Here is a 20607-nt window from a genome sequence, read left to right on the forward strand (position 1 = left end):
AGTCACAGCTCGGACAGGTGCAGAGGGATGTGGGCAAAATGGGACAAGCCCAGGAAGGGGGGTGGCAGGGAGGCATTGGGCCGAAGAACCTGCTCTACAGTTGGGATCGAGCGTCAGATCCAAAGCTGGGGAGGGAGGACGCTGAACAGACAAACTGGTGGCTCAGTGTGGGGGAGAGACAGGGAGGGGTAGGTGTTTGTGTCTGAGGGACCTTGGCATCCTGTTCACACACACAGGGATGGAATGGGACACCCCACCAGCCTTACCAGTCTGGGACAGGACCCACCTCCCCAGTTACCGGGCCGGGGCAGGACCCGACTCCCCAGTTACCGGGACAGGACATGATGACCACCCCCACTCCCCCCGGTTACTGGGACACGACAGGACCCACCTCTCCAGTTACTGGGACAGGATAGGACCCGACTCCCCAGTTACTGGGACAGGACATGATGACCACCCCCACTCCCCCCTGGTTACTGGGACACGACAGGACCCACCTCCCCAGTTACTGGGACAGGACAGGACCCACCTCTCCAGTTATTGGGACAGGACAGGACCCACCTCTCCAGTTACTGGGACAGGACAGGAGACCCCCCCTCCCTGGGTACCAGGGCCAGATAGGATACCCACCTCCCCGAGTACAGGAACGGGATAGGACAGTTCTAACCCGCTGCCCCAGGTGGCCGGGACGGGACAGGACCCTCCTGGCCAGTTACTGGGAATGGACAGGACAACACACCCGTTACCGGGCCGGGCCGGGACGGGTCCCACCTCCCCAGTTACCATGGTTACGGTGACATTGCCCCCACCCACCCGTTCCTGGATTGACGATGTAGCCCCACCCACCTCCCAGTTACTGGAGTCATGGTGATGACGCCCCCCGCCCACCTCCCCCTCGTTACCAGGGAGACCATGATGTTATTCACCCTCCGTTACCAGGGAAACAGCGATGTGCCCCCCCCCCCGGTTACCGGGAGAAGGTGAGGCGAGGCCCGGGCGCGGCTTCCAGCTCCCGGCGAGCTCCGGGCCGGGAAGTCCCGCTCCGACTTCGGTTTCACTTTCGCTCCGCTCCCGCCTGCGAACATGGCGCTTGGTATCAGCGGCCCGGCCCAGGAACTGGTGAGGGAGGGATCGGCCCAGGGGCTGGCGAGGGATCGGCCCAGGGGCTGGTGAGGGAGCGAGGGATCGGCCCAGGGGCTGGCGAGGGAGCGTTGGGGTCGGCCCAGGGTCCATTGAGGGATCGACCCAGGAACTTGTGAGGGAGCAAGGGAGAGTGATCGGCCCAGGGTCTGTGAGGGAGCGATCGGGCCGGGGGCTGGTGAGGGAGTGGGAGGGGGACACGAGGGATCGGTCCGGGGGCTGGCGAGGGAGAGAGGGGATGCCGGAGGGGAGGAGGGATCGGCCTACGAACTGGTGCGGAGGGGCTGAGGGGGGAGGGGTGATGAGGTGCTCAGGAACAAAAGAGGAGTGAGGTACTAATGAGAGGGACCTTCTGAATTGCTGTTGGAGGTGAGGACGGAGATAGACACAGACCCTCTCCTCTCCCCTCTCACCTCACCTCCCACCACCACTCTTCCTCTTTCCCTTCTACCGCTATGTCCCTCTCCCCTCCCACTCTCCCCTCCTTCTCCTCTCCCCCTCCCCTCCCCCTCTCCCCCCACCCCCTCCCCCTCTCCCCCCACCCCCTCCCCCACCCCCTCCCCCTCTTCCCCCTCCCCCTCTGCCCTCCCACTCTCCCCTCCTTCTCCTCTCCCCTCTCCCCCTCCCCCTCCCCCCTCTCTCCCTCTGCCCCCTATTCCCCTCTCTCCTATCCCCCTCTCCCCTATCCCCCTCTCCCCCTCTCCCCCTCCCCTCCCACTCTCCCCCTGCCCTCCCACTCTCCCCTCCCTCTCCTCGCCCCCTCCTCTCCTCCTCCCCCTCCTCCTTCCCCTCCCCCTCCTCCTCCCCCTCCTCCTCCCCCTCCCCCTCCTTCCCCTCCTCCCCCTCCTTCCCCTCCTCCCTCCCCTCTCCCCTCTCTCCCCCTCCCCCCTCCCCTCTCCCCTCTCTCCCCCCCTCCCCCCTCTTACCCCCTCTCCCCCTCTCCCCCCTCTTCCCCCCTCTCCCCCCCTCTTCCCCCCCTCTTCCCCCTCTCCCCCCTCTTCCCCTTCCCCCCTCTTCCCCCTTCCCCCCTCTTCCCCCTTCCCCCCTCTTCCCCCTCTCCCCCTCTTCCCCCTCTCCCCCTTCCCCCCTCTTCCCCCTCTCCCCCTTCCCCCCTCTCTCCCCTTCCCATCTCCCCCATTCTCTCCCCCTGCCTCCCTACATCTCCTTCCCACTCCCTCCCCCTCTATCCCCATCTCACCCCCTCTCCCTTCTCTCTCCCCATTCTCACCCCCCTCCTATCTCCACCTCCCTCCCCACCTCTATCACCCCTCTCCCCACTTCTAACCCTCTTTTACCCCCTCTCCCCCACCCATCCTCTCTCCCCCTCCCCCTCTCTCCACCTTTTCTCTTTCCCTTGTCTCTCCCCCTCTATTTCCTTTCTCTTTCCTCTCTCTCCCTCTTTTTACACCCCTCCCTTCCCCCAACCCCAATCTCCCTTCACTCTCCCCTCCTCCCTCTTCCCTTCTTTCTCCCCCTTTCTTACCCCCTTCTCTCCCTCTCTCTGCCACCTCTCCCCATTCTTGCCCCTCCCCCTCCTCTCTCCCCATCTCCCTCTCGCTCCCCTCTCTCCTCTCCACCCTCTATCTCCCTCCTCTTCCCCCCTCTCCCCCTTTCCTCCACCTCTCTCTCTGACTCTTGACCCTCCCCCAACTCTGCCTCCCCCTGGTCCCCCTCTCCCCTCTCCGTGTCCACCTCTGTCTCCTGCATGGCCTCCCCCCCTCTGTCTCCCCCGCCTCCCTCCCCCCTTTCTCCTCCCCCTTTCTCCTCCCCCTTTCTCTCCTCCTCTCCCTCTCCCCGTTCTCCTCTCTCTGCCCCTCTCCCTCCAACCCCTCTCTCCCCACCGTCTGTCCCTGTCCCCGTCCCCTTTAACAAGCCACCACTGTCCGACTGTCCACTCAGCACCGTCTCTCCGTTCCTTTCAACAGGTGAATGGATTTAAGCGCGACCTGTGTATCCAGGTGAGTCCACCCCTGTTTACCTGTCACCATGCGCGCGCGATGGTCTGCCTGTCTCTGGTGTGTGCTCCTGGCTGTTTTGTGTGACTGTGCCCAGCCTCGTCTGTCAGGTCTGGGTTGTCCTCTCTCTGCGTGCGCCTGCGTTTGGAGTCTGTGTCTCTGCGTGCACTTGCGTTTGGGGTCTGTGTCTCTGCGTGCGCCTGCGTTTGGGGTCTGTGTCTGTGCGTGCGCCTGCGTTTGGGGTCTGTGTCTGTGCGTGCACCTGCATTTGGGGTCTGTGTCTCTGTGAGTTCCTGCGTTTGGGGTCTGTGTCTCTGCGTGCACCTGCGTTTGGGGTCTGTGTCTCTGCGTGCGCCTGCGTTTGGGGTCTGTGTCTCTGCGTGCACCTGCGTTTGGGGTCTGTGTCTGTGCGTGCGCCTGCGTTTGGGGTCTGTGTCTCTGCGTGCGCCTGCGTTTGGGGTCTGTGTCTGTGCGTGCACCTGCATTTGGGGTCTGTGTCTCTGTGAGTTCCTGCGTTTGGGGTCTGTGTCTCTGCGTGCACCTGCGTTTGGGGTCTGTGTCTCTGCGTGCGCCTGCGTTTGGGGTCTGTGTCTCTGCGTGCGCCTGCGTTTGGGATCTGTGTCTCTGCGTGCACTTGCGTTTGGGGTCTGTGTCTGTGCGTGCGCCTGCGTTTGGGGTCTGTGTCTCTGCATGCGCCTGCGTTTGGGGTCTGTGTCTCTGTGGGTTCCTGCATTTGGGGTCTGTGTCTCTGCGTGCGCCTGCGTTTGGGGTCTGTGTCTCTGTGGGTTCCTGCGTTTGGGGTCTGTGTCTGTGCGTGCGCCTGCGTTTGGGGTCTGTGTCTCTGCGTGCACCTGCATTTGGGGTCTGTGTCTCTGCGTGCGCCTGCGTTTGGGGTCTGTGTCTCTGTGGGTTCCTGCGTTTGGGGTCTGTGTCTGTGCGTGCGCCTGCGTTTGGGGTCTGTGTCTCTGTGGGTTCCTGCGTTTGGGGTCTGTGTCTGTGCGTGCGCCTGCGTTTGGGGTCTGTGTCTCTGCATGCGCCTGCGTTTGGGGTCTGTGTCTCTGTGGGTTCCTGCATTTGGGGTCTGTGTCTCTGCGTGCGCCTGCGTTTGGGGTCTGTGTCTCTGTGGGTTCCTGCGTTTGGGGTCTGTGTCTGTGCATGCACCTGCGTTTGGGGTCTGTGTCTCTGTGGGTTCCTGCGTTTGGGGTCTGTGTCTGTGCGTGCGCCTGCGTTTGGGGTCTGTGTCTCTGCGTGCACCTGCATTTGGGGTCTGTGTCTCTGCGTGCGCCTGCGTTTGGGGTCTGTGTCTCTGTGGGTTCCTGCGTTTGGGGTCTGTGTCTGTGCGTGCGCCTGCGTTTGGGGTCTGTGTCTGTGCGTGCCTGTGTAGGGGTCTCTCTTGCTGCGTTCACTGACACTCTCCCCTCCTTCCGCAGGCCGAGACCCTCCTGGCAGATTTCTTCCCCAGGAAGCTGTTGGAACTGGACGCTCTGCTGAAGGTCTGGATGGCCAGAACATCTCTCCCCCTCCCCCACCCCTCGGCAACCCCTCTTAACCGTGGGTGGGGTGAAAAGTGGCTCGGAGAAGGAGGGACATCTCAGGAATCTGATCTTTCACCCTATCCTAGGCTCAAATCCAGTCCTGGGCTGCCCCTTGCTCTCTGCCCTCTGGGGTCAGCCGACCAAACCCCTCCACCTATGGTTTGAGAGGGCACTGGGTTCTGGAAAGGCACTAACCTTTCACCTCTCAGAAATGGGCTCATGGAGCCCCATGGGCCAGTCTCCCTGAACTTGGGTGAAAAGGCTCTTTGGAACTGCTCACTCTGACCTCAGAATTAAGGTCAGAGGGCCTCATGGTCAGCAGCCCCTTTGTGCTGACCTCTCACTCTCTGGTGTGACCTGGGGTTGAAAGGAGATCGAGGTCTTTGCTCTGTCTATCCGGGACAGTCCCTGACCTCTCACCCTCAGCTGGAGGCAGAGCGGCGGGCCCCCCCAATGAACTTGTGCCTCACACCTTGGCCTCCCAGGACCTGAAAGGGCATCGAGGATCTGACGTGGGGAGGGCGAGTGACTCTCTGATTTCCACTTGGCTGCCGGATTTTTACCCCCACGGTGATCTGGGGTCAAAAAGGGACTGAGGTCGCAGCCCTGCCTCAGCGCAGGTTGGAGTGTCACCTCTGACCTTCCACCTGGTGGGTGGACGCCTGCTGCCCCCTGACCTTTCACCTTCCAGGTGAACTCTCACCCTCTGACCTCTGTGTCCACAGGAGGAGGAGCTGAACATTCCCGACCCGGGCTCCATCCGTTCCGAGCTGGACATTCCCATTCCCGACCCGGCCAAGGACAAGCTGAAGGAGGAAGAGGTGAGTGAATGGGGCAGAACAAGGTGTCACCCCAGGTTGTGGGGTGGTGGTACTCTCCTCACAGTCAGCCCCTCCCTCCTCGCCTCCCTCACTTATATGACGTCTCTGTCCCTCTGACAGAACTCCCTCCCTCCACCTCCCCCTCCCACGGTACTCCCTCCCTCCGTCCTTCCTAATCTACCCCCACCTTCCTATCTTCCTCCTGCCTCACCCTCCTCCTCCTCCTGCCCTGCCCCATGGTACAGCATCCCTCCACACCTGCCCCCTCTTCCCTCCGTTCCTCCTCAGTCCTCGCCTCCCTCCTCCTCACCACCACTCACTCTCTCCTTCCCTTCCCCCCCTCTCCCCACTCTCCTCCCTCGGCCCCCACACTCACTGCCCGTGCTGGTGTTGCAGAAGAAGAAGAAGAAGGCGGCGGAGAAGAAAGACAAGGAGGAGAAGGGGAAGGACGAGAAGGAAGACAAGGAGGACGATGAGGACAGTGGTGGGTGCTGGAGTCCCGAGTGGGGTGGAGTTTCTGTGCTTCTGTCACTGGACGCATCTGCATAATCCCCACCCCTCACCGTCTCTGTGATACCCCCCACCTCTGTCTCTGTCGCCCTGCGCTCTTCCCCGTCTCTGGGAACCCCAACCTCCCTCCCCTGTACCCCTCCTTGCCTATGTGATTCCCGCTGTCCCAGTGTCTGGGAACCCCTCTCTCCCCTACTCCCCTCCCTGTCTCAGTGGCCACCGGCGTCCCCGTCTCTGGGACCCCCTCCCTGTCCCCATCACCGCCCCCTGACTCCGGGACCCCCTGTAAATTGAGCCCTGACTGTTCCAGGACCCCCTCCCTGTCCCCATCACCTCCTCCTGACTCCGGGATCCCCTCCCTGTCCCCTTCTCCGGGACCCCCTCCCTGTCCCTATCACCTCCTCCTGACTCCGGGACCCCCTCCCTGTCCCCATCTCCGGGACCCCCTCCTTGTTCCTGACTCCAGGACCCCCTCCCTGTCCCCATCTCCGGGACCCCCTCCTTGTCCCTGACTCTGAAACCCCCTCCCTGTCCCCATCACCTCCTCCTGTCTCCGGGACCCCCTCCCTGTCCCTGACTCTGGGACCCCCTCCCTGTCCTTGTCTCCAGGACCCCCTCCCTGTCCTCATCACCTCCTGCTGACTCCAGGACCCCCTGTAAATTGAGCGCTGACTGTTCCAGGACCCCCTCCCTGTCCCTGTCTCCGGTACGCCCTCCCTGTCCCTATCACCTCCTCCTGACTCTGGGATGCCTTGTAAATCGAGCGCTGACTGTTGCAGGACCCCCTCCCTGTCCATGTCTCCGGGACCCCCTCCCTGTCCCCATCACCTCCTCCTGACTCCAGGATCCCCTCCCTATCCCCGTCTCCGGGACCCCCTCCCTATCCCCATCACCTCCTCCTGACTCCAGGACCCCTGTTAATTAAGTGCTGACTGTTGCAGGACCCCCCTGTGGCCCGGTGAGCAGTAACGAGAGGATCGTGGCCCTGCTGGGCCGAGTGAAGCCCGAGGTTGCCCTGCTGAAGGAGAAGAGCAGTGTGGTGAGTAGCTGGGGGTGGGAGGAGGGAATGGAGGTGGGGGGAGGGGGAAGGCGAGGAGTGGTGATGGTGGGGTCGGGGTGTGACGTGCATTGAGGAAATGGGGCACTGGAGGGGCAGGCGGGGAGGGGGTAGGAGCCGGTAGTGTTAAAGTGGCGGGGGGGGGGTCATGCCTGCAGATAATGTTGCACTCGTCCTCCCTCCCAGGTGTCCATCTGGCTCCAGGTTCAGATCCCGAAGATCGAAGACGGCAACAACTTTGGCGTCCAGGTTCAGGTCAGTGAGTGGGGACCGGTGGGGGGGGGGGTCAGGCGTCACAGTAAGGAGAAAGTGTGTCGGCTGGAGAGGAGGGGAGGGGGGGAGGATGGAAGGAAAGGGGGAGGGGAGAGGTGGGGGGGGGATAGTTGGGTGGGTGTAGGGGGTAGGAGAGGATCCTTGCCGAGAGACACACTCACCCTCCGTGTCTTCTGCTGCAGGAGAAGGTGTTTGAGGGGATGACAGGATGTCGGACCAAGATCGAGGGATTTCAGACACAGATCACCAAGTACGGCCGCTGCCAACCACCCTCACCTCTGCCCCCGGCCGCCTCTTCCTCCTTCCTTCCCCCTCCCCCTCCTCCTTCCTTCCATCCCCATCCCCCACCTCCTCCTCCTCCTCCTCCCATCCCCCTCCTCCTCCTTCCACCCCCTTCCCCTCCCCTCCCCCTCCCATCCCCCTCCCCCTCCTCCTCCTTCCATCCCTTCCCCAGTCCCCTCCACTCCCTTCCTCCTCTTCCCGCCCCCCCTTCCTTCCCCCTCCCCCTCCTCCTCCTCCTCCCATCCCCCTCCCCTCCTCCTCCTTCCATCCCTTCCCCAGTCCCCTCCACTCCCTTCCTCCTCTTCCCGCCCCCCTTCCTTCCCCCTCCCCCTCCTCCTCCTCCTCCCATCCCCCTCCCCTCCTCCTCCTTCCTTCCCCTCCCCCTCCCCTCCTCCTCCTTCCATCCCCCTCCCCTCCTCCTCCTTCCATCCCCCTCCCCTCCCCCTCCCCCCTCCCATCCCTTCCCCAGCCCTCTCTACTTCCCTTCCCCCTCTTCCCAGTTCCCCCCTCCTCCTCCTCCCATCCCCCTCCCTCCTACTCCTCCTCCTCCTCCCATCCCCCTCCCCCTCCTCCCCTCCCCTCCTCCTCCTCTCCTCCCCCTCCCCTCCTCCTCGGCTCTCCCACCAACCCCTTTGCCTCCCTTCCCCCTGCCCTGGTCCCCTCCTCATTCTCATCCTGCTAGCCCTCCCCCTCACTCTCCCCCTGCTCCCTCCCGGCCATCTTGTTCACCCCACTCTTCTCTGCCCCACCATCCCTCTGACTCATGCGCTCCCTCCCCTCCACACTGCCTCGATCTCCCCTTGCTTACGCTCACTCTCTCTCTCTTCAGGTATTTCCAGGAACGAGGTGACGCTGTGGCAAAGGCAGCCAAGGAACAACATGTGGTGAGTCTCCTCCATCCGTCCCTCCTCTCTCCTCCCAAAATCCTCCCTCTGTCCCTCTCTTCTCCTGTCAAATCCTCCCTCCGTCCCTCTCCTCCCCAAATCCTCCCTCCGTCCCTCTCCTCCCCAAATCCTCCCTCCGTCCCTCTCTTCCCCAAATCCTCCCTCCGTCCCTCTCCTCCCCAAATCCTCCCTCCATCCCTCTCCTCAAGTTCTCTGTCCCTCTGCCCTTCTTCTCTCCTCCCTATATATTCCCTTCTTCCCTCATTTCTCTTCCTTTGTTCTCCCTCCCCTCTACTACATCTGTACTTTCTATCCCAACTTTTTCCCTCTGTTCCTGCTGACCGAACCTTCCACCTCCCACCTCCTTCCCCCCCGTTCGTCCTCTTCTGGCCCTCCCAAGCCCCACCTCTTTAGATCAGGGCCTTGGAGAGAGAGGTATGTGTGCATGCGTGAGACACTCTGACATTGTACCCTCATCATGGGAGTATAAGACCAGAGGGTTTTGCTTCAGAATAGCATTGCATCCCTTTAGAACAGAGATGAGGAGGAATTCCTTTCCTCAGAGGGTGGTGAATGTGTGGAATTAATTGCCACAGATGGCTGTGAAGGCCAAATCATTGGTCTATTGACCTTGATAGATTTTTGTTTAGTGAATGGGGACGGAAGAAGTACCGGAGGATTGGAAGGTTGCAAATGCTGTTCCCTTGTTCAAGAAAGGGAGTAGAGATAACCCAGGAAAATATAGACCAGCAACACACACAAAATGCTGGTGGAACGCAGAAGGCCAGGCAGCATCTATAGGAAGAGGTACAGTCGGTGTTTCTTTTTTCTTTTTTCCGTTAGTCCTGACGAAAGGTCTTGACCCGAAATGTCAGCTGTACCTCTTCCTATAGATGCTGCCTGGCCTTCTGCGTTCCACCAGCATTTTGTGTGTGTTGCTTGAATTTCCAGCATCTGCAGATTTTCTCTTTGTTTACGAAATTATAGACCAGTGAGTCTTACTTCAGTGGTGGACAAGTTGTTGGAGATCCTGAGAGGCAGGATTTATGAGCATTTGGAAAGGCATAACCTGATTAGGGATAGGCAGCATGGCTTTGTCAAGGGCAGGTTGTGCTGTACGACCCTGATTGAATTCTTTAAGGATGCAACGAAGCACATTGATGAAGGTAGAGCAGTGGATGTAGTGTATATGGATTTCATAAGGGATTCGATAAGGTTCCCCATGCGAGGCTCATTCAGAAAGTAAGGAGGCATGGGATCCAAGGACACCTTGCTTTGTGGATCCAAAATTGGCTTGCCCACAGAAGGCAAAGGGTGATTGTGGATGGCGTGTATTCTGCATGGAGATCGGTGACCAGTGGTGTTCTGCAGGGATCTGTTCTGGGACCCCTCCTCTTTGTGATTTTTTTAAATGATCTGGATGAGGAAGTGGAGGGATGGGTTAGTAAGTTTGCTGATGACACAAAGGTTGGGGGTGTTATGGATAGTGTGGAGGGGTGTCAGAGGTTACAGCGGGACATCAATAGGATGCAGAACTGGGCTGAGAACTGGCAGATAGAGTTCAACCCAGATAAATGTAAAGTGGCTCATTTTGATAGGTCAAATTTGAAGATGGAATATAATATTAATGATAAGACTCTTGGCAGTGTGGAGGATCTGAGAGATCTTGGGGTCTGTGTCCATAGGACACTCAAAGCTGCTGTGCAGGTTGACAGTGTTGTAAAGAAGGCGTATGGTGTTTTGGCATTCTTCAACTGTGGGATTGAGTTCAAGAGTCGTGAGGAGATATTACAACTAAATAAGACCTTGGTTAGACCCCACTTGGAGAACAGTGCTCAGTTCTGGTCACCTCACTACAGGAAGGATGTGGATACTATAGAGAGAGTGCAGAGTTGATTTGTAAGGATGTTGCTTGGACTGGACAGCGTGCCTTATGAGAATAGGTGAGTGAACTTGGCCTTTTCACCTTGGAGCGACGGAGGATGAGAGGTGACCTGATAGAGGTGTATAAGATGATGAGAGGCATTGATCGTGTGGCTAGCCAGAGGCTTTTTACCAGGGCTGAAATGCCTAACACAAGGGGGCAGAGTTTTATGGTTGTTAGAAGTAAGTATAAGGGGGATGTCAGGGGTAAGTCTTCACACAGATGGTGATAGAGGTAGATACAACAGGGCCTTTTAAGAGACTCTTAAATAGGTACATGGAGCTCAGAAAAATAGAGGGCTATGCGGTAAGGTAACTCTAGGTAGTTTTTAGAGTAGGTTACATGGTCAGCTTAACATTGTGGGCCGAAGGGCCTGTAATGTGTTGTGGATTTCTGTGTACGTTCTAAAGGTGTCAAAGGTTACGGCAGAGGGAAGGCAGTAGAATGGGGTTGAGAGATAGTATATCACCCATGCTTGAATGCTGGACTCGATGGGCTGAATGGCCTGTGTCTCATGGTCTTGTGGCTTCACGTTTCCCTGAACGTCCTTCCCTTGCTTCTACCGGCAGGGTGACTACCGGCAACTGGTCCACCAGATCGACGAGGCTCAGTACAGTGAGATCCGGGCGATGGTGATGGAGATCAGGAATCAGTATGTGAGTGAGGGGTCGGCGAGGTGAACGGGAGAGGCGAGGGAGGGAGTCGGGTCTGGAGGGTAATCCGCTGCCTCCCAGCCGGAGACCCCAGTTCGATGCTGCCTTTGGGTACTTTCTGTGTGGAGTTTGCACACTCTCCGGGTGACCGTGTGGGGTTTCACCCTCCACCCTGTGCTCCGGTTCCCTCCCAGAGACGGGGGGTGGGGTCAGTGTGTCAATGTGTGGGTGAGGGGGAGGCCGTGGCAGTTGTGTGTGGTGGGGTGCAAATACCCTTCAGATCGGGATCCCACCCTCTGAGCCAGTCCCGCCCGCCCAAGTTTGGTCTGCATCCCTCTAAACCGGGGGCTCCCAACCTTTTTTATGCCATGGACCCCCACCTCAAACCGAGGGGACTGTGGGAGCGCCTGCAACCTTTCCTGTCCTGATAACCGTCTGAGTACCTTTTAAAGGATTGTTAATGTACCTGCCTGACCCATTTCCTCTGGCATCTCATTCCACGTTCTCTTGAGCATCTGGGTAGCAGTTACCTCTCAGGTCTCTTCAATCTCCCCTCTTATCTTGCATTCTGCACCCTCTAGTTTTATCTCCCCAGCCCCAGGGACAAAGATAGTAACTCTCCACCTTATCCATAACACTCAGGATTTTATAAACGTCTGTGAGGTCATCCCTTATTCTCCTGCGCTCCGAGTAAAGATCCAACCTCTCCCTGTGACGCAGGCGGCGTCCTTGTGACCCTGCTCTGCATTCTCTGCAGCTGAACAATGCCATTCCTAAAACAAAGCCCCCTGCACGGCAAGTCGAGCTGCACCGTGCCCCGCCAGCTTTTGTCCTCGATGCCCTGTCGATGTTCAGCCTGCCAGACATCACCTTCCACCACAGTCGCGTAGTGGCTGGCGCGACTCTAACGCGGCCCGGGGTGCCGGAGTGCAGAGTTCAATTCCCGCGTCACGTGTGAGAACGTTTGTAGGTTCTTCCCGTGAGTGAGTGTGTGTGTGTGCGTGTGCGTGGTTCCCTCCAGGTGCTCCAGTTTCCTCTCACAGTCCAAAGACCGGTTAGAAGGCTAATTGTTCATAGTAAATTACCTTGTGAGTAGGGTTAAATCTGTGCATTGCTGGGTGGTTTTACTCTCCTTCAAAATAAAATGAAGTACTTCTGACGCCTCTGTCAGAGAACCGTATTCTTATACTGCAAGGTCCCCCTGTTCTACAGCACACCTCAGGGCCTTACCGTTGACTCTGAAAGCCCTACGTTGGTTTGACTTTACAAGCTACGTACAACACCTTGTATTTACCTGAACCAAACTCCATTTGCCTTTCCCCGGCCACTGACCCAGCTGATCAACGTCCCGCTGTAAATCCTGATAACCATCTTCACTGTCAACGACAGCACCGATTGTAGTGTCGTCCGCAAACTTACTAACCCTGCCTTGTAGCTGCTTGTACAGATGACAAACTTACTAACCCTGCCTTGTATTTGCTCGTACAGATGACAAACAGCAATGGGCCCAGCTCCGAACCCTGGGGAACACCGCTAGTCACGGGGTCTCCAGTCCGAGAAACAACCTCCCACCCTCTCCCTCTGATTCCTTCCATCGAGCCCGTTGTGTGTCCAGTTGTCCGGCTCCCCTGTGACTGAACCTTCCAGAGCAGCCGGCCATGTGGGACCTCAGCAAAGGCTTTACTGTGAGCTCCATAAGATATAGGAGCAGAATTAGGCCATTTGGCCCATCAAGTCTGCTCCATTTCATCATGACTGATCCAATTTTCCTTTCAGTTGTAATAACCATTTAACAATTACAGCACGGAAACAGGCCATCTCAGCCCTTCTAGTCCATGCCGAATGCTTACTCTCACCTAGTCCCACCGACCTGCACTCAGCCCATAACCGTCCATTCCTTTCCTGTCCATATACCTATCCAATTATATAGTCCTTAACTTCCTTTGTCAGCCGCGGTAGCCTAGCCCCGCCGTTTGAGAACGACTTCTGTGGGACATATCTGTCCTGTACATTATGAACTATTCCCAGAACTGTCAGCCATTTCTGCTCTGACGTTATCCCCACCAGTATCCTTCTCCAATCCTCCTGGGGAATCCCCTCTCTCATGCCTCTGTAATTCCCTTTATTCCATTGCGATACTACGCATGTGACCTATGCTTCTCCCTCACAAATTGCAGTAGGAATTCAATCATATTATGACAATCTCCTGCCTTCTCCCAGTATTCCTTCATGCCTTGACCAATCAAGAATCTATCAACTCTGCCTTAAATATACATAAACACTTGGCCTCCACAGTTACCTGTGGCAAAGAATTCCACAGATTCACCACTCTCTGGCTAAAGAAATTCCTCTTCATTTCCATTCTAAATGGATGACCCTCTACTCTGAGGCTGTGTCCTCTAGTCTTAGGCTCTCCCACCACAGGAAACATCTTCTCCAAATCCACTCACATCAAGGCCTTTCACCATTCGATAGGTTTCAAAGAGGTCATCCCTTATTCTTCTGAATGGTAGTGAATACAGGCCCAAAGCCATCAACCATTCTTTGTATGAGAAGCCATTCAATTCTGGATTCATTTCGTAAACCTCCTTTGAACCCCCTCCAGTTTCAGCACATGCTTTCTAAGATAAGGGACCCAAACCTGCTCACAATACTCCAAGCGAGGCCTCACCAGTGTTTTATAAAGTTTCAACATTACATCCTCGCTTTATATTCCAGTCCTTTTCAAATTAATGCTAACATTGCATTTGCCTTCCTCACCACAGACTCAACCTGCAAATTAACCTTTAGGGAATCCTGCACAAGGACTCCCACGTCCCTTTGTGCTTCAGATTTTTGTATTTTCTCTCCATTTAGGAAATAGTCAACCCTTTCATTTCTGCTACCAAAGTGCATGACTATACACTTCCTGACACTCTATTCCATCTGCCGTTTCTTTGCCGATTCTCCTCATCTGTCTAAGTCCTTCTGTGGCCTCTCTACTTCTTCAAAATTACCTGCCCCTCCACCTATCTTCAGATTGTCCGCAAACCCAGCAACACAGCCGTCTATCCCATCATCCAAACCATTGACATGTAACGTAAACAGAATCGGTCCCAACACAGACCCCTGAGGAACACCACTAGTCACTGGCAGCCAGCCAGAAAAGGCTCCCTTTAGTCTCACTCTTTGCCTCCTGTCAATCAGCCACTGCTTTATCCATTCTAGAATATTTCCTGTAATACCAAGCAGCCTCATGTGTGGCACCTTGTAAAAAGCCTTCTGAAAATCCAAGTGCACAACATCAACTGATTTTCCTTTGTCTTTCCTGCTTGTTATTTCTTCAAACAATTCCAACAGATTTGTCAGATATGATTTTCCCTTGAGGAGTCCATGCTGACTAAAGCCCATTTTATCACGTGCCTCCAAGTACCCTGAGACCTCATCCTTAATAATCGACTCCAACATCTTCCCAACCTCTGAGGTCAGACTAACTGACCTATAATTTCCTTTCTTTGGCCTCTCTCCCTTCTTGAAGAGTGGAGTGACACATTTGCAACTTTCTAGTCTTCTGGAACCATTCCATAATCTAGAGATTCTTGAGAGATCATTAATAATGCCTCCACAATCTCTTCAGCCACCTGTTTCAGAACCCTGGGGTGTAGTCCATCTGGCCCAGGTGACTTACCCACCTTCAGACCTCTAAGTTTCTCAAGAATCTTCTCTCTAGTAATGGTAAATTCACACACTTCATGACCCCTGATACTTGGAACTTCTATCGTACAGCTAGTGTCTTCCGCTATGGACTGATGCAAAATTCTTACTCAGTTCATCTGTCATTTCCTTATCCCGCATTACTACCTCTCCAGCATCGTTTTCCAGTGGTCTGATATCCACTCTCACCTCTCTTTTACACTTTATGTGTCAGAAGAAACTTTTGGTATCCTCTTTAATATTATTGGCTATTTTACTTTCATATTCCAACTTTACCTTCATAATGCCTTTTTAGTTGCCTTCTGTCGATTTTTAAAGCTTCCCAATCCTCTAACTTCCCACTAATTTTTTGCTCTATTGTATGCCCTCTCTTTGGCTTTTATGTTGGCTTTGACTTGTCTTGTTAGCCACGGTTGTGTTGTCTTTCCTTTCGGATACTTATTCCTCTTTGGGATGTATATATCCTGTGCCTTCTGAATTGCTTCCAGAAATTCCAGGCTTTGCTGCTCTGCCGTCATCCCTGCCAGTGTTCTTTTCCAATCAATTCTGACCAACTCCTCTCTCATGACTCTGTAATTCCCTTTACTCCACTGATACATCCTTCTCAAATTTCAGGGTGAATTCGATCATGTTATGATCACTTTCCCTAAGTGTTCTTTTACCTTAAGCTCTCTGATTAATTCCAGTTCATTGCACAACACCCAGTCCAGAATGGCAGATTCTCTAGTGGACTTAACCACAAGCTGCTCTAAAAAACCATCTCTTAGGCACTCTAGAAATGCCCCATCCATAAATCCAGTACCAACCTGATTTTCCCAATCTTCCTGCATATTGATATCTCCAAGACTATTGTAACACTGCTGTTTTGGCATGCACTTCCTATCTCCTGTTGTAATTTGTAGGCCACATCCTTGCTACTGTTTTGGGGGTCTGTATTCAACTCCCACCAGGGTCTTTTTACCCTTGCAGTTCCTTAGCTCTATCCACGAATCTTCAACACTTTCCCACCCTATGTCACCTCTTTCTAAGGATTTGATTTCACTTTTACTAACAGAGCAACTCGACCCCCTCTATCTGCCTGTCCTTTCAATGCAATGTGTGTCCTTGGACCTCGAACTCCCAGCTATAATCTTCTTTCAGCCACGATTCAGTGATGCCCACAATGACATACATGCCAACCTGCAGCTGTTACAAGTTTATTTAGCCTATTCCGTATACTGTGCACATTCAAATACAACACCCTCATTCCTGTATTCACCCTTTTCAATTTTGTCTGGCTCTGGTGTTGCAACTCACTTGCCCTGTCAACAGCCTCTCCTCACTACACATTGCCTCTGTTTGTAAACCAGCTGCCTCGTCTTCGGCGCTATCATCCACTTTTTGTACGATACTTCCGTGTAGAAGTCCATCGCGTCTACCGCCCTGCCCTTGTCGACCCTCTTGGTCACTTCTTCAGTAATCCACATTCAGATGCTCGACCCATGATTGCCCCCCACACATGGTGTTGGGCTGACTGTCTCTGACCAGCCCCTATCTTTCCAGATGCTTGTAGGCCTTATCCCTCAGAATTCCCTTCAGTAACTCCCTACCACAAGGATCAGTGTAGGCGGGTGTGTGATTAGCCAAAGGGCACATCGCCCTTGTTCTTGTGATGCTGAAGAGGGAAGGGAAGAGGTTGGGACCGGTGTGGTGGGTTGGGTTGGAGGGGTGAGATACTTTGGGGGGGGGGTTGCTGAAAGGTGATGGATTACTGATCCCCTTCCCTGTAATATTCCACCCCCCCCTTCCCAGGCTCTGCTCTACGACCTCATCAGCAAGAACTTCGACAAGATCAAGAAACCTCGAGGCGACTCGAAGGCGCTGATCTACTGAGGGAGGGGATGGTCCCCATCCCCTCTGATCTGCCACATCCTCTCCCCCCATGCTGTCTACTGTGGGTCAAATATACCCGCCCCTGGGTGAGAGTACTATGGACTTAACTTGTTAATAAACGCTCTAGGTTTATCTTTGTTGGATTCCTCCATTCGTTCTCCCCTCCCTCCATCTGCCCTCCTCTCTTCCCCCTCCATCCCTCCGCTTCCCCTCCCTCCATCCCTCCTCTTCTCCTCCTGTCCTCGCCCTCCATCTCTCCTCCTCTCTCCTTACCATCCCCTTCATCCATCTCTTCACCTTCCCTCCTCCTCTCCATTTCTCTTCACTCTCTCCCTCCTACCTCTTCCTCTGCATCTTCACCTCCCCTCTCCCTTCACCTCTTCAAAACCCTTCCTGCCCTTGCGTCTCTCCCCCCGCTCCCTCGCCCCCTCGCCCCTCTCCCTCTGACCTCTCTGCTATTTTTCGGATGGAATTCTGTCGCCTTCACTCCAGAGCAGCCAACGGGAGTTGGAATCCCGGACCAAAATATCAGAACCAGGAGACCAGGGGACCAGGGGGAGGGACGGCCGGGAAATCCTCTCCACTGACTGAGCATCTGATTGGGGGGGGCATAAAGTGAGTGGGTGATGTGGGAGGAGTGGTGAGATGGGAGAGTATGCAAGAGAGGATGGGGTGGGTGGGGGCAGCCCAAGTGGCACAATACCTCCCTGCCACCACCCTCCCGACATCACCCTCCCCTCCCTGACAACACTCTCCCCCCATACTACCACCACCCTCCCCCATACCACTCCCCACCCGACATCACCCTCCCCCCATACCACCCCCCATACCACTCCCCTCCTGACAACACCCTCCCCCCATACAACTCCCCTCCCGACATCACCCTCCCCCCACCACCCTCCCGACATCACCCTCCCCTCCCTGACAACACTCTCCCCCCATACTACCACCACCCTCCCCCATACCACTCCCCACCCGACATCACCCTCCCCCCATACCACCCCCCATACCACCCCCCATACCACTCCCCTCCTGACAACACCCTCCCCCCATACAACTCCCCTCCCGACATCACCCTCCCCTCCCTGACAACACTCTCCCCCCATACTACCACCACCCTCCCCCATACCACTCCCCACCCGACATCACCCTCCCCCCATACCACCCCCCATACCACCCCCCATACCACTCCCCTCCTGACAACACCCTCCCCCCATACAACTCCCCTCCCGACATCACCCTCCCCCCACCACCCTCCCGACATCACCCTCCCCTCCCTGACAACACTCTCCCCCCATACTACCACCACCCTCCCCCATACCACTCCCCTCCCGACAACACCCTAACACCCTCCCGACATCACCCTCCCGACATCACCCTCCCCTCCCTGACACCACCCTCCCGACATCACCCTCCCCTCCCTGACAACACTCTCCCCCCATACTACCACCACCCTCCCCCATACCACTCCCCTCCCGACATCACCCTCCCCCCACCACCCTCCTGACATCACCCTCCCCTCCCTGACACCACCCTCCCGACATCACCCTCCCCTCCCTGACAACACTCTCCCCCCATACTACCACCACCCTCCCTCCATACCACTCCCCACCCGACATCACCCTCCCCCCACCACCCTCCCGACATCACCCTCCCCTCCCTGACAACACTCTCCCGACATCACCCTCCCCTCCCTGACAACACCCTCCCGACATCACCCTCCCCCCATACCACCCCCCATACCACTCCCCTCCTGACAACACCCTACCCCCATACAACTCCCCTCCCAACCACACCCTGCCAACATCACCCTCCCCCCACCACCCTCCTGACATCACCCTCCCCCATACTACCACCACCCTCCCTCCATACCACTCCCCTCCCTGCCACTCCCCTCGAGAACAACACCCTCCCCTCCCTCCATACCACTCTCCCATACTACCACCACCCTCCCAACATCACCCTCCCCTCCCTACCACTCCTCCCGTATTCCCACTCCCCCATACTACCAGCACCCTCCCGACATCACCCTCCCCCTCATATCACTCCTTTCCCCATATCACTCCCCTCCCGACAACACCCTCCCACCATACCAGTCCCCTCCCAACATCACCCTCCCTCTCCCCCTCAAATCACTCCTCTGCCTTTCTCCCTAATAATCCACACCTACCACCCCTCTCCTTCCCTACCAACCCTCGAACTCTCCGTAATCCCTCACTGTCTCCACACTTGGAAATGAGACACTTGATCCTGCCCCTCCAAACATTGGGTCCCAACTGCCAACCTTCTCTGCCACTGCATGCTGGCCCATCTCCACTCCCACCCACAAATCTCCTTGATAGTGACTCCCACCCGACCAACTACACACACCCTGGCCGTGCCCCGATCCCCAGCTCCCATGACACCGATTTACTGCTGAGAGTGGCTCGGTACCTCACATTGACAGGGTCACCTACATTGATCCTCACAAGTAGTAGTGTGTCTCAGTCCCTGACCAGCTCCACTCGCACCCCACACTCTCACACACTCCTCGCCCTGAGTAACGATCCCCCCACGCCCTGAGTAACAATCGCCCTGGCTCTGAGTAACAATCCCCCCTCGCCCTGAGTAACGATCCCCCCACGCCCTGAGTAACAATCGCCCTGGCTCTGAGTAACAATCCCCCTTGCCCATAACATCCCCCCTCACCCAGAATAACAATCCCCCCTCTCCCTGAGTAACAATCCCCCCTCGCCCTGAGTAACGATCCCCCCTCGCCCTGAGTAACGATCCCAGTCACACTGAGTAACAATACCCCCTCACCCAGAGTAACGATCCCCCCTCGCCCTGAGTAACTATCCCCCCTCGCCCTGAGTAACGATCCCCCCTCGCCCTGAGTAACAATCCCCCCCTCACCCTGAGAACGATCCCCCCTCGCCCTGAGTAACGATCCCAGTCACACTGAGTAACAATACCCCCTCACCCAGAGTAACGATCCCCCCTCGCCCTGAGCAACAAACCCCCTCGCCCTGAGTAACAAACCCCCCTCGCCCACAATACCACTCACCTTCAACAAACCCACTCATCCTCAACAACTCCCTCTATCCCCGAACAACACTCTCACCCTCTGCAACCTCCCTTTACCCTCAACAACCGCCCCTCTCCCTCAACAACCCTCCCCATCTTCAACAAACCCCTTGACCTCAACAACCCTCCCTGCCTTCAGCAACAACCCCCTCACCCTCAGCAACCTCTCCTTTGCCCTCAACAACCCCCTCTTTTTCTACCACCCCACTCTCCCTCAAAAAACACCTCAACCTCAACAACCACCTGACCCTCAACAACTGTCCCCGCCCACAATCCCCCCAGCCTCAACAACCCCCTCTTGCCTGCAAAATCCCACCTCACACTCCGCTGCAACCCCCCTCTCTCCCTCAACAACCCTCTCACCCACTATTCCCCTCTCTCCCTCAATAACCACCTGTCACTCTTAACAACTCCCTCGCCCTCAACAACCCTCACTCTCCAGCAATTCCCCCTTTCTCCCTCAGCACCCCCCTCGGCCTCAACAACCCTCCCGCCCTCAGCTGCAGATCTTCCCTCACACTCAGCACCCTCCCCTTTTCCCTCAGCCACCCCCCTCTCCCTCAAAAACCACCTCGGCCTCAACAACCACCTTGCCCTCAGCAACAATTCCCCCGCCCTCACCCTCAGCATTCCCCTCGCCCTCGGCACCCCCCCTCGCCCTCGGCACCCTCCCCTCACCCTCAGCACCCCCCCTCACCCTCAGCATTCCCCTTGCCCTCGGCACCCCCCTCACCCTCGGCACCCTCCCCTCACCCTCAGCACCCCCCCTCGCCCTTGGCACCCTCCCCTCACCCTCAGCACCCCCCTCACCCTCAGCATTCCCCTCGCCCTCGGCACCCCCCCTCGCCCTCGGCACCCTCCCCTCACCCTCAGCACCCCCGTTGCCCTCAGCCACAGAACCCCCCCACCTTGCCCCAGCACAAACACCAGGCAGTAACAGGT

General features: G+C 56.6%; 1 protein-coding gene across 2 annotated transcripts; it reads left to right on the top strand.

The window, feature by feature from the left end:
* Window positions 1-963: 963 nt before the first annotated feature.
* Window positions 964-16731, top strand: psme1 (proteasome activator subunit 1). Of its 2 annotated transcripts, none has more exons than XM_063060115.1 (11): window positions 964-1119; window positions 3066-3098; window positions 4526-4588; window positions 5356-5451; window positions 5851-5935; window positions 6903-7000; window positions 7205-7273; window positions 7474-7541; window positions 8403-8457; window positions 10951-11037; window positions 16519-16731. In XM_063060115.1, exons 1-11 carry the CDS (start codon window positions 1084-1086, stop codon window positions 16597-16599), a joined length of 771 nt encoding a protein of 256 aa, XP_062916185.1. In that variant the 5' UTR covers window positions 964-1083; the 3' UTR covers window positions 16600-16731. The 2 variants fall into 2 exon arrangements, with proteins under 2 accessions (XP_062916185.1, XP_062916184.1); XM_063060114.1 differs by having other exon boundaries at window positions 966-1119; window positions 5848-5935.
* The last annotated feature ends 3876 nt before the right edge of the window (window positions 16732-20607 follow it).

This window comes from Mobula hypostoma, chromosome 10, assembly GCF_963921235.1.
Source record: "Mobula hypostoma chromosome 10, sMobHyp1.1, whole genome shotgun sequence".
NCBI lineage: Eukaryota > Metazoa > Chordata > Chondrichthyes > Myliobatiformes > Myliobatidae > Mobula > Mobula hypostoma.